Source organism: Eumetopias jubatus, unplaced genomic scaffold (genome assembly GCF_037043125.1).
Source record: "Eumetopias jubatus isolate StellerSeaLion01/CBP00866 unplaced genomic scaffold, mEumJub1_p1.0 scaffold_2, whole genome shotgun sequence".
NCBI classification, from domain to species: Eukaryota; Metazoa; Chordata; class Mammalia; order Carnivora; family Otariidae; genus Eumetopias; species Eumetopias jubatus.
Genome location: NW_028274808.1, coordinates 25141745 through 25159956, shown reverse-complemented (window position 1 = coordinate 25159956; position 18212 = coordinate 25141745). Strand labels below are relative to the sequence as shown.

General features: G+C 38.3%; 1 protein-coding gene across 1 annotated transcript in view; it reads right to left on the bottom strand.

The window, feature by feature from the left end:
- Window positions 1-16350, bottom strand: part of DLC1 (DLC1 Rho GTPase activating protein) — a 404280-nt gene extending 387930 nt beyond the window's left edge. The window contains exon 1 of the mRNA XM_028094146.2: window positions 15331-16350. Coding sequence (XP_027949947.2) covers window positions 15331-16350 — 1020 coding nt within the window. The remainder of the gene's footprint in view (window positions 1-15330) is intronic.
- Window positions 16351-18212: the final 1862 nt, after the last annotated feature.

The window sequence follows — 18212 nt, the reverse complement described above, 5'->3', positions numbered from 1 at the left end:
GGGCAGAGGGAGAGGAAGAGAAAGAATCTTAAGCAGGTGCCATGCTGCTCAGCGCAGAACCTGAGGTGGGGCTTGATCCCGGGACTCTGCGGTCATGACCTGAGCCAAAATTGAGTGTCAGACGCTTACCTGAGCCACCCAGGCACCCTCAAAGTACAGAACTTTTTTTCTCTCACAGTTCCCGAGGCCAGAAATCAGTGTGTTGGCAGGGCTGGGCTCTTTCAGAAGGCTCCGCGAGAGGACCCTTCTTTGCCTTTTCCAGCTTCCGGAAGCTCCGGGTGTTCCTGGGCTGCCTAATGCCAATCTCTGCCCCCATCTTCTCACGGCCTTCTGCTCTGTATGTCTGTTGTCTCTTTTGTCATGTATAAGGACACTCGGCATTGGAGGTAGGGTTCACCCAGGTCATTCAGGGTGGTCTCATTTTGAGATTCTTAATTACATCTCCAAAGACTGTCTTCCCCAATCAGGTCACATTCACAGGTTCCCGATTTGGATATGCACATACTTTTGGGGGGCTCCGCAATTCAGTCACTACGATATGGATAAGTGAATAGGTAAGTCCAACCCAGTGTGCTAAGTGCTAGGCTAAGATATGTACAGGGGGTTACAGCACACACAGATGACACCTGGAAGGAAGGAGGCCCCAATTCAGGCTGGGGAGTTCAGGGGAGACCATTTGAGTAAAGTGACATGTGAGGTGCGACCTGAAGAATGCCAGGGGCGGGACGGTGGGCTGGGCGAGCTTTCTGGGGGAGAGCGAGCATATGCTGAATTTAGGTCACGGAGAGGAGTTTAATGTGGCTGTAAAATGTGAGATGAGGAGAAGCACAGAAGAAACTACAAAGGTGAACAGGGCCCAGAATGTGACTGTCCTTGAAAACCGTGTCTAGCATATTGGAATGTTAAAGCTACAGAGGGGAAGGGGGCAGATTTGCATTGGATAAAGATAATTTGGAGTGCAGCATGAAGTGCGTGAAGTGTGGATTTGTGGGTTTTAGGACTGGAATCCGAAGAAATCAGTTAGGATGATGTTGCAGTAACTTGAGCAAGAGATGGTTGGGAGTTAAGGGGAGAGGGATGAGCAATATTGAGGATGAAGAATTATTATATTCATAACTATTGTTAGTTGCCACTAAACTCACAGGTGTATTTCTACAAGTGTTTCTAAAGTGAAGATGGATTCCAAAGCTCTCAACTTTTCATCTGAACTTTCTTTCTGGCTCTATGACTAGCGCACAGAGAGAGGAGAGAGAGAGAAACAGAAAGAGAGAGGGAGAGGTAACAGTATGGATCTAGCAACCGTTATTAATAAACATTTTGAATTTCTGAAACACATCTTTTATAAATGGATTGATTTCCTTCCATTATTAGAGCTGTGGATACACTTTCATTGGCACCGCTCCAAAGTAAACTTGGCTTTTTAAACCCCTTCCTAAGTGAAAGGTTGGGACTATACATTTGGGGAGTGGATATTGCTTATGACTCACTCTTAATTATATGTACCTGCTTAGTTCTTTTAGTTTCAAAAAATTTCATGAGAAGGTTAGGAATGCAGAAGGGTGTTATCAAAGCGGCAGTGGAATTCTGTGCAGAAAGAACGGAGGCAGCAGCAGGGGCAGAAGGTAAATATGTCACTTTGAACATAAGCAGTCCCTCAAGGCAAACAGTAGTGCGCTTCGGGAAAAATCTGCCTGCAGCTTCTCACCTGGGTGCCCACTGCCCCTGACAGGGGTGGTACATAATGACTGACACATGGAAGCAAGACCACCGGGCATCTGCGAGTGGACGGGCCAGCAACTTCAGCGGATTAAATGCTTGTGAATTTGCTAATAATGCCTTCAGAATCAAGTTTTATTGTTAAGTGGTTGAAATGGTAACAATTACTTGAAAACACTGTGTCAAGTATAACTCTTTGGATTTGAAATGCAGAACCACCACAACAAAAATCCCTAGTCAAGGTTATGATTCACTGCAAGTGTGTCACCTACCCCTCTTTGGTAGTTTAAGCATGACTTTGTAGCTGTTTTACATTCCCTTCCAATAGCCGTGGTTCCTAGGTTCTACTAACACACTTCAACTATTTGCTTCTTAGTAGAGACTGACTCTTAACATTTCTTGCACGAGCCCTCCTACATATTATGTAGGAACTCAAACCACAGTTTGGGCATTTTTGTTATTTGCGGTATTCTGTTTTAGCCTCTCATCATAAACAATGGATTTTACATGACTTCAGTGTACGTTGATAACAGATAGTAGCACACAAATTTTCCTTCTTCAGGACTGCAGCTCTTCTTGCCCTTCTTTACTATCCTCCCTTACCTCCAACAACTTGATGTCACCAAGTTTTGTTCCAATGACTTGTACGGTAACTGGAGCTCCAGCTAAGTATTGTACAGTTCTCTGACTTTAGAAGGGAATACTGGAAGCACAAATATTAGGCGGCAGCTCACATGGATAAGTGACTATATCAGCATTGTGACTTATCTACTGACATCTCCTGAGTAAAACTGGTCCCCTTAAAAATGAAAAGATTTATGTGAAAGTTAGAAATTAAAGTTTGTAATCAACTGGCTTCCTGTAAGCAATTACGGCTATTGCCTATTTATTTTCTATCAATAAAATAAATGATCTCAGGGTTCAGGTTTGGAAATTTAGGATTACAATAACTGTAATGTATTGCATGTGAAGAACAGATTTATTTCCATTTTAAGTTGCCCAGAATAGGCTGATGGACAACTTTGCATGCTTTTTATTTCTAGTCTATGTCACATTTTAAGTATAAAAATTTAGTGCTTTATATAATCACTAATATGCTTAAAAAATTTGCGTGAAGATTATACCGAAATCTGCTGGCTAATTTCCTTTCTCTCCTTGCCTCCTTAATGATTGCTCACAGTATGGAACTTGTTTGAAATACTTTTCAGCTTGTTTAAAATTTATCATGCCTCAACCCAAACACTGAAGACATCTGAGAGAAACCACTTTGTAACTTCTAAGTGGATAGAGATAATATTTATGATATAAGTCTATGTTGATCACAGGGAAAGAGTACAAAATGATTGAATTAAATGAAAATTCATGCCTCAAGAAAGAGTAACTTTTTAATATAAAACTAGAAACCAGGAGAAGCTCAGAAAAATAAACTTATTTTAGACTCAATTTTCAGGTTTTTAAAAATTTATTTTATATTCTTGTCAGCAGATACCCGAAATGGTAGTTAAATTCTTAAAGCTGTGGGGTTTTTTTTTTTTTTTTCTTCTTTGCACACCAAGTGGACAAATGTCTGAAATAGAAGGATAAAACATTTCCTTTCATCATTCAAAAAAACCTTAATATTAGGTTTGTGTTACATTTTGATGTTGGCCAATTCTTTCTGATTACTTTTAAATTATAGCTTCTCCATGATAATATGCAACTCAGCATCTTCTCCGTGGGGCAGCAACTTTACGTTGGTAACAGGACATACCACTATTAACACTCTAAATTATAGCCCCTTGTCCTTGTCAATACACACATATTATTCCAGTTAAAGTGAAATGCAAGAATGTTCAAAGTCTCTTCCAGCTGGAACATTTCATGAACCTATGAAAAGCAAATTCTGTCTCTCATCCCATATTTGTTTGTAGGATGCTACCTACACCAGTCTAGTCAAGCAGACAATGTCTTGCTTGTTGGGTAAATGAACATGTGACAGGATGTTAAGCATCATGCTACCATCTTACAGCAAGATGAAGACAAAATGCAAGGGATGTTATTGAGAAATGGGTCAAAATTAACGTCCTAATACCCAATGGCAAATACATACTAGGAGAAATAACAACTCTGCACCCAAGAGCTCAGCCATTCGTTTCTTAATGTAGGCACTGGTCTGCTGTGTTGACCAAACTTCACTTCCCTGTGCCTTTGGTGGGAGGGTGGAAGAGTGAGAAAATGGTCCATTGACCTTGAAGTTGATATTTACCACAGAGGCCTCGCCTGCATCTGGTTTCCTTTTACATCTCCCTTGGAAACATGTGGGAGTAGAACACCACCAGCCAACTTGCAAATGTCCCTGTGGTAGTGACCACTTACTTCCTCTGTGTTTTGTCACATCCTCTACTCCAAGTCTCAAAGACTGCATTGTTGCAGCGAGCCAAATACGGCATCTCAGATTGTACCTGATCATTGCAGACATTGAAAATTAATTTATACAGGTATGTAATTTTTATATATGTATTATATATATTAATTTACATCTATGGATATACTTTTACAATATTTTTGTTCAGTAAACCTATGTTATCCTTAATATTCTGCTTGTAGGCTTTAGACACTTCACAGTTCTCTTAAGAAAAAGTTGAACTCATTCAAAAATTCATAGAATGGATTTTATGCTACAAACTGACACAATCTAAATAATATTTAAATCACAGTGTTGAAAACGAAGGTTGTCATTAGCACACTGAGTGTGAGCCCCGATCTTTCACTGTGTCAAAACAGAGGAGGAACGGCATGGTCAGAGTGCTGTCCTCTGCACACATTGTCATCCATCAGACAATTCACATCACTCAGAGAGACTGTAGGCTCTTATTATTAAAGAATTCCTTTATTTAAACTCAAGGAAGATGAAAACTTTTATCAGATATTCATGAAGTACATTTCTCATGTTATACTCCGACTGAAATACCTTTGGGTACCACTTCAAAGTGACTCTGAAGAAAATTTTCAATTGTGCATCAGGCCAGTATGTGAGTGGAATGTGAAACATCGTAATCAGAATTGAATTTTTAACAAGCAAGGAATTATTCTCTTGCTTTTTTACTTCTTACGTTTTTAGTCAATTATGCTTTTAAATCACCTTGTTACGATTGCCCATCATAAAAAATTAATTAGTAGCACTCCATGGATGATTCTTATCTATGAGAGTATGAAAATTATTGAGAATCACTGTCTCATCACCATTTTATAGTTGAACCATTTTTTTAAAGATTATATCTATTTATTTGACAGAGAGAGACAGAGAGAGAGAGCACAAGCAGGTGGAGTGGCAGGCAGAGGGAGAGGGAGAAGCAGGCTCCCTGAGGAGCAGGGAGCCTGATGCGGGGCTTGATCCCAGGACCCTGGGATCACGACCTGAGCTGAAGGCAGTCGCTTAACCAACTGAGCCACCCAGGCACCCCTAGTTGAACCATTTTGTGAGTACATCTCCCAATAATGTTTTAGTCATCAAGCAAATGTCCACGTTCTGCATTTCACTTTTCTGCTAACCAAATACTAGCTGGGAGCAAATTAACACAGCTAGCATTTTTTTTTTCCGGGACTCATTAGTATGCTGAAATCTGATTATTTATTTATTTATTTATTTAAGGTTAAGGGAGCCCAGAAGCTAAAAATCTAAGTTTGAAAACAAAGTTGCTTTGCCTAAGCTAAAGCATGGCATATGAAGTACTGTCCTCCCCTTTTGATGTTTATATCCCCATGAAATAATTTGCAAAAGACACCTTAGCATTTAAAAGTGACTGTTTACAAAATGGCTTTCTTGAAGTATTTGTTTATTTCATTTACTCCCTAAGACTAAAATCTGGTATTTAAAGAAAATAAAGTTTTACACCTCAAGAACAGTTAAAGTTGAGACAGAGAGATTCCTCTCCTTCATTCTCAACAGGGCACTGTCTTTGCATTCCTCAAAGCGCAGCTCAGGCATCACTTGGTGAAACCTTCTTTGACTTCCTCCCTAGGGACAGAGTCCCTCTCCTAGCCTGTAATGCTCCTAGCTCCACAGATTTTAATACTTTCTACCTTGGGTTAGGTTGAATTATGCTGTTAATGTACTTGTGGTTCCAAAGCTAATATCATATTAGGTTCTAAAAGGAATAGTTATTAAAGTTAATTTAACTGAATATTTTGTTGTTATGTTATTATGTTACATTGCCCTTTCAATAGGTAAACTCCTTTAGGTAAGGATGCATATATGATTTTTATTTGGATCTTATACCACACATGACAAAGTGCTGGGACAGGGAAGGACCCTAATATTTATTTAGTTAATAAATGCATATTCCAGGCCTTACTATATAATGATATTTAGATAGCAAAGATGTCCATGAGGGTTGACTTATTTTCTAAATCCTCTCTCAAGTTTTGTCAGTCTTTCCTCACACCTGTTCTCAGACAGTTCAGCTTACTCTCAGACCTACAGGACAATTTAGTAAAACAAACAAACAAACAAACCACAACTATTGCTACTAATAGCTAAAGTCCATGGTGTTGTCTACCTGTCAGGCTCTGTTTTCATTACTTCTCTATATTAACATTCACTCTTCCTAACAACAGAGTGAAGTATTCCATTGTACAGATGAAAAAACTGAGGCATGGAGAAAATCAGTAACATACAAGATTACAAAGCTACAAGTGAGGGAAGCAGCTTGGTTTCAGAGTCCATTGGCTTAATTACTTGGTTCTATGCATACCCACGGTGTAGACGGTATGGAGACTTACCACGGGCCATGCAGCACTCCGGAAATCTTCAACTAAAAGTGGCTACTACCCTGGCTGCTATTTATGCTATGAATATAGATTCTGCCTGCAATTTTTCAGTTATGTAATTGTCAATTCACCTTGAATTTTGGTTAAAAAATGGATTGTTACAGGAATTGTACTGGGTAGTTTGTTTAATCACATTTTCTATCTCATTTAATGTTCTAGCAACCATGTGATGTAAGGAATGCTGTCTTCACTTTTTTTTAGGGACAAATCAGCTTTACAAAGACTAAATGATACCCTTCAATTTAGACTCTTCTCTTCTCATCAACAGCTTATTCTCTCGGTTAGAAAATCAAGGTCAGACTGGGGCATCTGGGTGGCTCAGTTGGTTGAGCGTTTGCCTTTGGTTCGGGGCATGATCCCAGGGTCTTGGGATCGACCCCCACTGTGGGCTCCCTGCTTAGCAGGCCCCTGCTTAGCAGGGAGCCTGCTTCTCCCACTACCGCCGCCTTGTGCTCTCTCTCTCCCTATCTCTCTCTCTCTCTCAAATAAATAAATAAATAAAATCTTAAAAAAAAAAAAAAGCACAGCCAAGGTCAGACCAAGCCATTCATTTTCTAGACCAAATAATAATGCTATTTCAACTTTTTTTTTTAAAACCTCTGGGTTAACTTTTAATGCATATAAAAACCCTTAATGTATATAAAATCCTTTTCAAGTTCCAGTGGCTCAAAAAATAGAACCCCAAATCGAACAGTTTGATGAATCACTAGTTTTATTCCTGTGCCAATGCAGAAACAGAACTGAAAAAAAGAATAAAAGTGTATTTTCCTCTTTGCTTATGTTTCCTTTGAAAATTGTAAGGCTATCCCTAAAGTAGCACTATAATTTTCTTGACAGTTAGAATATTATCTGTGGAATAGAGATCTTGTTGGCAGCAGGGATAAGTACTTTATTTCTAAGAGCACGAGCCAGAAAGTGAACAGAGTCTGTTGACACCACTGAACTTAGTGCCCAGATAACAGAGGCAGGGCCCTGTTCCATAGGCTACGTTAGTTATCCCAACTTTTGTGGATATTGGCATTTCTTGGAGGGATGCAGCCAAAGCTTATGGTGGTTTTGTTGGTATTAAAAGATTAATAAGTTGGTCCTGGTTTATAGTAACAGAAATCCATGAGGAAGAAACTAAATCAGTTTCACTATTACGATAGCCTCTAATGTGCAATTGGCTCTGAAATACCCATTAATTATTTAAAATAATATCATAAACATGTATTAATTCTTGCTCCAATAAAAGCTGATGTTGGGTTAATGTGAATTTATTAATGATCTTGTTACTAATAATGTAAATTTGCAGTTTGGGTCCAAGTCACTGCTTGGATCAGAGGCTCATCACACATCATAACTACTTTTTAAAAAAAAAAATATGGAACAAGAAACATCCAGATCTAATTGCTGTCATTCAGAGTATATTTTTCTGCCTTAGAGGCACCTGGCAGCAGATCTCCCTACTTCATGTGGTTTTCACGATATAAATTACAAAGAAATTTACTACTGTCTGACACTTTCTAAACAAATCCCTTAATCTCTCCTACTCATTTGTCTTTCAATCTCTTACTCTATTTTTCCTGTCATTTCCCCTCCACTCCACCCCCAACTTCCTCAGAATGACATGAACCAAAAAAGTTGGAGAATTTCTGAACCAGTGGCTTCCCAACATTTTTGATCATGTGCTCCTCAGTGACCATGCGTATGTTATTTACTTATAAACTATAACATATACTTTTGTATTAATATATATCTTATAAATATATATATAAAATTAAAGGATAAATTAAAAATCAATGTGAATGACTATTCTAATATTTTCCTCCTCTACACTTACTCTTGCCCATTCCTCCCTGGAAATAACGGAGTAGATTCTAAATAGCATTAACCCCCCAGATTTCTCTGTACTGGATTAGTTACAATGAATTAGTTGTTTTGAGACAAACAGTAACAATCAAACTTGAAGGTTGCCTCAGAGACCCAGATTTTACATAGTTCTTTTCTCCCTCTTCTTTCATGCTCTGTTTTAGCATGGAACTAGCAGGGAGCACAGATAGGAGATTATGGTACAAAGCATGTGATATCTGGTTTCTGATGTGGGTTGTATGGTTCCATTTCTTCTACATCTTTATACGTGTGCTTTAGGCACCTGATTTTGTTTTCTGAAAATAAATCCTTTACCATGACAGGAATATTCATTCACTCAAACACTTATGAATAGAGTTCTAAGCCTTGGGCTGAATGATACAGACATAAATTTGAACTGCTACAGACACAAAACTGCCCCCACCAAGCTTAGGCTTTAGTTAGCAATGGTGCGATCAAATGGTTCTATAGTAAATGTTATAAAAGAGATAACTCTTCTATGAGTGAAGAGAGAATCAAGCAACTAATTTGGCTGAGGAATTTGGGAAAGTCCCCCCAAAGAGAAACTCTTTGAGGAACTTTAAATAGCTCATCAGGGCTTTACCTTCAGCCTGGTGGATATACGGCCAGGCAGGGCTGGCTCTCTTCAGCAGAGTTCCTCAGGTGAACTGATAATAACAATAATTTATTTCTACCCGCTCTATAATCACTGGACTCAAATTCATGTTCCTTGTCTCCTCCTTAAACTCCTGCTGGTGATAACCACAATTGCATCGTGCTGAAATAGGATCTGATTCCAGCCTTCTACAAATCCAGTTTTTGTCAAGGACTTGCTTTTCCTTGCAATTGACTGGGGCGTCTTGGTATCCTACCATAGCTTTTTTTTTTTTAAGATTTTATTTATTTATTTGAGAGAGAGAGAATGAGAGAGAGCACGAGAGGGAAGAGGGTCAGAGGGAGAAGCAGACTCCCCGCCGAGCAGGGAGCCCGATGTGGGACTTGATCCCGGGACTCCAGGATCATGACCCGAGACGAAGGCAGTCGCTTAACCATCGCTTAACTGAGCCACCCATGCGCCCTATCCTACCATAGCTTATCCTTCTCTCTTCCTATCTCTCTTTCTCCTTTTCTTCTCCTCCTCTTCCTGGGCCCCACCCCTTCTCTCTTTCTCTTGCACTACTGTTCCCTCCCTGTGGTGCTAGCCTTATGGGTTAGTCAAACAGAAGCCTTACTTGGGAACTCCAGCAATGTTTCAGGGACTATATGCTTCACCATGTAAGGAACTGCTATCTGGCTCACAGTGGTATACCAGATACATGGAATGGGGCTGGTCTTATCAGACACTATATCTGATGTTATCTTTTATCATATAATTAAATGTGTTTTTCTTCTTTATGCATTTCTATATGGTTTTAGGGGAATCATGTTTATTATGAGGCAAAATATTTGAGCCCCAAATACTTGCAAATATGTTTTTGACTTTCTAGTTGTTTGTAAGGCAAAAACCAGTTTAAATGGCATAAAATAATTTGATGGTTTTCAGTGGCCTAACAACACAAAATGAGCTATTAGTGAAGTTACCAGATGTACCTGGGACAGAAACCCAGCTAAAATATGGCTGGGAAGACCTAGCATTAACTATCTACATGCCAACTTTCCACTGGGCAATGACTTCTCTGCCAGCCCTAAGCCTTGACCTAGGGAAACGAAGTTTAAAAACAATACAGTCTATTCAACAAGACTGTGTCTTTAAAACCCACGTGAACTTAGTGTAAAAGCATACTGTTATTATGAATCTATCGGCAAAGCTATATATACCTTCCCTGCTTTCTAGTCCTTCCCTCTTTGTCAAATGATACTAGGCTTATTAACAAACCCTAATTCTCCCACTAGTCCTTGCTTTCATTCAATGTATCTTAGGGCCTTAGCTTAACCATCCTTTCGTTTTTTATTTCTTAGACAATTTTTTCCTTCCCTTTTATATTCTTCCAGCTGGCTTCCTATCTTTGTCCATTCTATCTTTTGCATAATTTACTATGTTCTTTATGTCACCCATCGGTCAATGACAGCCTCCTCATGCTACAAGGCTCCCACATAGGCATTCAGGGGACAGAAAAAAACAGGAAGGTCATAGAAAGGAATGAGAAGGTCATTTCAAGTATGAGTGCACTTTTCCTGAATTTATACATATTTTAGAGATAGGGTAAGGAGAACATCCTTGATTTTATCAGTCATTTCTAATTAACGTATTACATTTGTCCAGAGATAAAGTACAGTATAATGTTTTGCTCCTGGGAAGTTTTCCACAAAAAGAGTGTAGCATTTGGTGAACATCACTTTGAATTGTTTCTTAACACAGAAGATATTCTGTAGTGTGAAATTAAATCAAGTATTTATAGAAAATACCACAGAACATATAGCAGCCTGTTTATTCCTTTCACGACATGCCATCATATACTGGAATAGATTTATGGGAGGGTGTTGTTCTTCAACATATTTAATGTTATGAGTTAGCCCTCATTATAAAATTTCTCCTTCTTTGACAATAGAATTTTTAGCAGACACCTGCTTATCCAGAATACAGGCTCCATTTCTCAGCCCTTATTGCTAGGTGTGGCCGTGCAACTAAAGTCTAGCACATGAAATATGAGAGAAAAAGAAGTGTGTCCCTTCTGGGTTCTGCCTTTACACAGGAGTGTGTTCAACCCTGTACTCTCTCTTTTTCCCACTGACTTGACTATCTATGAGGGATCAAGGTGATAGAGCAGTTAGATCAAAGAAGCCTAGGGTTTTGAAAACATAGAGGCTACATATTGGTCCAGAACTCTTTATACCCAATTATTATGTGTATGTGAGAATAAAGATATTGTTTAAGTCACTTTTATGCTGGTTTTCTACAACAGCAGTCAAAAGTATAGCGTAAACGATATAGTTTAGTTTATTGTTGGAATGTGAGATTTTTGTTCGAATGTGGAATTAGGTGTCTTCTCAAGGTTCAGATCATTTTTGCATATTTTGGAGTTTATATTGCTTTGTAATATGGTTTATGTTTTATGTGAGCAAATAAACATATGTTCGTACATTTATATAGTATCATGGTTATGCAAGACTTTGGGGACTATTGCAATAGTCTCTAGAGAAGACTGAATTTTGAACTCTCTTTAATTAGCTAACCACCATCGAGAATAAATACACTAGTTCTTTAAAAAAGTCTAACCTCAAGTCTTTCCCTACATATTTTCCATCTTCACATCTCATTTGGTTTAAAGAGACCACTTCTTAGATTGACTCCCTCCTCCAGATTTCTGTGGAATTTGTCTCTGAGAATTGCTCTTAACCAGCTGCCTTACCCCAAAGACCCACCCACGCTCTACAAGCACTGGTCATATGCCGCACGACCTTCTGACCCATTTGCTAATGTCTGTTCCTAATCTACTTGGTTTTCCTTTGATTTCAGTGGCTTCAATTCAATGATGTGTTTCACCATATTTAAGAGAATTATTAGCTTAAAAGATTAATATTTATATATCCTGCAAATGCAGTCCTCTCCACTTGAGACTCTTAATAAATATATGCGTAGCTATCTGTGATGGCCAGAAATAACACTGGAAAACAACAAAAAAATACATCATGCAAAACAATGAACGCCTGCCAAGATTGATAGGTTTCAAGGAATGATAATGTATATCTGAAGTACACTGCTATTTCAGTACCTTCTGAGGATCATTCTTAGAAGCTCTACTTTAGTTTTCTTCTTTTTTCCAAGTCTTAGAATCTTGATTATATCATGACCTCCCCCCCAAAAAAAATCATGCTCAAAAATTCAATGAAGGATTTGGTTCACTCATATGATCATCAGATAGTAAGCTGATTAAAGTTCTCCCACTAAAATTTTATTAGTTTATGTTCTACTTCACCTTTTCATGCACTAACATTAAAGCTGTCACCATGGCTGACAAATAGTTTTACAGATATAGACAATTAAGCAAATTCTTTTCAGCATCTGGTACCTAACCCCTTAGACATAAAAATGTGGCTTGTGTGTCTCCCCAAAAGGCCTATCTCTTTTTAAACAATGTTCACTGGCATTAGGCAGTAGTTGATTGGAACTCTTGTCAATATTTTGAAAAACTTTATAAATATTGGTTTCCATTTCAAAGGAGTGATGATAATCATAATAACTATTTAAGGGGTCATTTTATGCCATGCAGAAAATGCTCCAAATAGTTTATAGATCTAATATTTTGTTTTTGTACTTTTGTTCATTATGTGTACTTCATCCATAATCCTATCACCTTTTATAAAAATTATATAGGAAAAAAGGTGAAAATCCCCTGCTTCTACACTTTTAATTCCGTTCTTTCAAAGTAACTGCTTTTAACAATTTTCTGCCTATTTAACCAGAATTTGCACAGTCTTATTTAATCAGAGAGCTTCACACCCCTGTCCCTATTTATATCTATATACACACATTTTGTCCTATAAGGTTGGTATGTGCTAGAGATAGTGGTCTGCCACTGCCTTTTTCCACATACACTATATCATGAGCATTATTAAGTTAATGCACACAGAACTCACTCTATTTTTTTAAAACTTTTTTTAAGATTTTATTTTTATTTATTTGACAGAGAGAGAGTGAGAGAGCACAAGTAGGGGGAGCAGCAGAGGGAGAGGGAGAAGCAAGCTCCCCGCCGAGCAGGGAGCCCAATGCAGGACTCCATCCCAGGACGCTGAGATCATGACCTGAGCTGAAGGCAGTCGCTTAACCGACTGAGCCACCCAGGCGCCCTCACTCTTATCTTTTTTTTTTTTTTAAAGATTTTATTTATTTATTTGACAGACGGAGACACAGCAAGAGAGGGAACACAAGCAGGGGGAGTGGGAGAGGGAGAAGCAGGCTTCCTGCCGAGCAGGGAGCCCGACGTGGGGCTCGATCCCAGAACCCTGAGATCATGACCTGAGCCGAAGGCAGACGCCTAATGACTGAGCGACCCATCCAGGTGCCCCCTCACTCTATCTTTTTAATGGCTACATAGCATTCCAACTATAGATAAGCAATAATTAAACATTCTTTATTGATGGAAATTTAGGTTGCTTCTTTTTTTGTAAGTAACATACAATATAATGATGAATATCTCTGCCCATATATTTTTATGAATTTGTTTTACTATTTCCTTTGATAGAGTTCTAAAATGGCTAGTTGCCAATTCAAAGGTATTTTAATATTCATTCAGTATAAAATAGAACAGAAATTCCTACAGACTTTGATTATAGAGGCTTCTCCCATAATCATACTTTTCCAGAGTAAATCCTAAACTTGAAATTTTGCATTTAATCTGTTTCTTACAAAGCATCCCAAATGAGCTATAGAGTCAAAGCAAATATTCAACCAGACAATGCCATAACACTTTAGAATGATGAAATGCTTTAAATAGAATATTTAAGTTAGAACTTGTAAATAGGTTATAATTACAGCTCTCATAATGTAGCCATGCTATAGTGACATGTCCAAGAGCAAATTCTTTCCAGCATTCTTAGTATTGATATAAATGTCCAAGTGGTGAGCATATGTTTCTGGAATGTTTAATGTTTCTGTCGGCTGTTGGGCAGGGTTTGTGTTATTTTAGGGGAGCTATGTCATAGGTCAGTTAATAATTTCTTTTGTCATTATTGCATTCCCAACAGATTTGATAGGATAAATGGACATTTCTGAAAAAGTGACCAGAGCATGCCAATCATAACAGCTTTATGGAGCATTAATATTTTAATACAATATATGAGGAAGGAAGAGTTTGCCAGAAGCACAGAATGCTCTGTTGTCATATAGTTTGAGCACATTGATCTTTGTTTTCAAGTCTTGGACTTCATTTAAACTAACTTATGATAAAACTATGGACCTAGTTTGTTAGCAAAACCACAGTTTATGGAAACCAGACTTTTTTTTTTTAACCACAAAGAGAGTTAGAGATTTTCTTCCTCATTGTAGATAGCCCCAGTTGAACAGAACTAAGAACACTGGTTTTGTGTTAGGAGAACTGCAACTATGGATTAGTATTATATCATAAGACGGGGGAGGATGTTATCCAATCTACAGGGAGGTTTCAATGCCAATGACCATGTTGGGTTTTTAGAAGAAATTATATTTGTACTTATATCAGGATTGCAAAGCACTACATTGTTGGAAGAATTTGGAGAAAATCCTAAAGATAAGACAAACTTTGGCCAAGAGTCTACTAGCTAAACCATGCTTCCTGTAACTCCAGTCTTTGCTTCTCTCACTTGGAAACTTCTTAGGGGAATATGGCATCTACAGTATTAGTCAAAGGGGACTTGGCATCAAGAATAATTTCAGTTATTGGCTCTTTTTGGTTAAGAGTTAAAGAAAAGTTGATACATCTATTGATGGCAAATGTGCCAGAATATTATTTAAAATAGTATCAGCATAAAGGGCGTAGGGGATACTGTTGCCTTTGTATACGTAAAGGAGTGCTTTGCCACATGTAATTCATAGCCCTTTAATTATGATAAAACATACTTTTTAAAGGGAAAAAGAAATAAGCCCAAATAATTGACATTAAATAAAGAAAATACTATGACTTTCTTTCTTTCTAAAAACTAGAGAACACTATTCAGATAGGCCTTGACCTATGAGCTATCTGGTGGCTATTTAATCCCAATTAAAGAAAGCGAAACCAATTCTGTCTTCAACACAATTCCAGAATACAATGTTCACAAACTATTATAAATACTATTAGTGAAATGAATCGGTTACTGATATTTTAATTTTTGCAGATTTTGACGGTTTCTCCAAGAAGATATCTCGGAGTTATACAGTTACACTATAGGGCAAAAGAAACATTCACATATCTCTTGAATCTGAGCAAAATAATAAGTGACGGCCACAAGGATATTTATAAAATCCCCAAAGCCAGATAATCTTTGCATGTGTCTTACCTTTCTTTTGCGAAGCCTGACGGGGTTATCTGTGGGCTCCTGGGTGGCCAGAGTTTCCTTTAAGTGTAAACACTGCATGCCATCTCCTGAGCTGACCTGTGGGAGACTTTTGTTTTGATGTTCTGAGAAACCACTCTTCTTGAGGCCATTTTCAGCTGACATTCCACTAGGGCAGGAAGGAGGTTGCAGGAGGCAGCTTCTAGAATCTGCTTTTAATAACGGCAGTCCTCTGTCCATGCAAGGAAGAGCCAAGAACTCACCCTGTACTACGTCGCAGGTGTTTCTTTCATGTTCATCTTTAGGGAAGTCAAGTTTCCTTCGTTGCTGAGCAATTACAGCAGAATTAAACAATTGCTTCTCAGGCACAATATCTTTCACATTCGAAGAGTCACATGCATTTATTTTGTTAGATGCATCTTTTTTTTCACTTAAGCTTATATCATTGCAAAGCTCCAGGCTTTCACTTACAATGTCAACAACTTTTTTCTCCCCCCTTTCTTCTACCAGTGCTGAGTCAGCTCCAGCAGCCATTCTCCAGGAATTACTTGGGTGACCTTCCATGACGGGCAGCATCTTTACTGAGGAGCCTGCTCCTCTGTTGCTATGTTGGTCTGATATTTTTTGTCCTTGGGCAGTTAACATCTGTTTATCATCTGTAATATATGGATCGGAATCGGTATCCTCATCAGAAACATGCACCAGTGTTTCTGTGCTGGCCTCCAGAGAAAGAAACTGATCTCCACCTTCGTGGCTGTCATTTTCATCCACCTCCTTTGAAATGTGACCCATGGGCCTCCCAGGAAAGTCTCTCAGCTCTGAACCATGGCAGTAGTCTGGTAGTGAAACACACCTCTCTTTACGATCCACATTTAAAGATGCATCTTTTTCCATACTTGCCTGCAAGCTGTCAGCTACTAGTCCATGATGACATGCTGGGTTATAATCATCAGAATTAAAAGGCTGTCCCATCCATTGGGTCACATGTTCTTCCCAGCTTCTCTTTCTGATAGCTACAGACATGTCATCGTAGTTTAACAACAGTTAGAGAGATACGTTCCATATGAGACTAAAGGAGATGGAACTTGATGAAAGATGACTTCATATGCACTGACTGAAGAAGAGAGTGAGTTTTGTCATTTCACCACCTATTAAAAAATGTAAAAATATATATATCGTTCAGGATCATCATTCTCAAGTCAAAATATATGTTGGAAAAGAGAGCATTTAATCTGTGCTATGAAAGATTAAGTAAGAGATCTTACAAAGCTTCTATTCAATGGCTTGAATGATGTTACTTCTTTAAGAAATCGCCTCGCTTTAGGACAAAATTTTGCATTTAATATTTCTGGTCAAAAAGCAATGACAACACTTTAAATGCAGCTGGATTGATTGACCTACTAATGAATGAAGATATAAGTACTGAATGTTTGAAACTCCCTTAAGAACATATTTGCATTGCAGGACTTAATAAAATTCACCAAAAGAAACTTGTTGCTCTAGCTTCCATGCTTTTGTGCTTTACTTTTATGAACACAAGTCCTTATAGAAATCTATTTGCTGTTTGGTTTGAATTGCAGCAAAAGCCACCAGGGAACCGTTCATGCAAAATTTGAGCCATAGAGACAGCATGTGCAATGTCTTAGTTTGTGAAAGAGCTAACGTGGATCCCAAAATCCCAGGATGTAATTTACTCCAGGGAATGATCAAGAAGCTTGGAACAATCTAGTTTAGCTCCTATTAACACATAATTCATAAGAAAGTGTAATGCAGACCACTGACCATGCCTTAGGATAAATACATTTACATGCATGCTATCACTGTTAACTACTAGCTAGCAAGTTTGTTTTGTTGAAGCTTAGAGACGTTATATAAGTTGCCCAAGGTCAAACATCCAGGAAGTATGCCAGGATTCGAACTCGGCCCTGGTTCTAACTTAGACAGCCAACAAACTTCACTGTTGTCATGGAATGAAACTCTACCTGTGCTGCTTCCCTCCACCTAGCTTTAGTATGTCTAAAATCTAAACTCCTTATGTAGGAATTCAGCGAACCAAAAAGAAGATGTGAGCGTGATAAAACAATTGGGACAATTCCTCAGAAATTTCAGTCACATTCTTTTTGGCTTCTAGGGAGTTTAGTTTGTATACTGCTATTAGAATTTGACCATAAAAATGTAAGTAAAGCAGAAAACCAGGCCTAAGATAAGGTAGAATATAAACACATTCCAGGTAGCCTTTCCCTTTTTGCCCTGAATTATTCAAACCCTCAGTTCAAGGAAACAAATTATACCAATGTAAACTGAACTTTACAAAAATGAATAATCCAAATGTTGTCCCATAATGAAACCAGATTATTGGACCATAAAAGAAAAATCCCATTCAAAAGAGCAGACACTTCTAGTTTTTCCTCCACACAAGAACTGTCAGCACATAATATGGATTGGCTTATTGATTTCGGCCATAAACAAGATTAACTGCTGTGCTGGTTTTGGGTCACTTCAGTCTATTGAAAAAGATTCTGAGTCCCTACCAAAAATTTCAAGCTATTCTGACTAAGCACTTGCCAGAAAGGTAAATAGTCCCATCCTGTGAAGACCAGCGGAGTTAAGGAATGTGCTAGAATTTGGTACCCTATCCTGACCAAATATCTTTCTGGATACTATCAGGTTCCCTCAAAGGTCCGTGACCATTTGAAAATGGTCAGCCTGCACATTTTCCATGTTGGCATTCATTTTGTACTCAAAAGAAAATATAAAGTCCCCGAATTCCATGCATAAGTCATTATAGTGTGGGAGGCTACGGAAAGTGGAAAAAACGCATAGATGCAGGCCAGAAAATTTCTGCTTTCATGGGCAAATTTGGGTTGTAATAGGGCGGTTCTGTT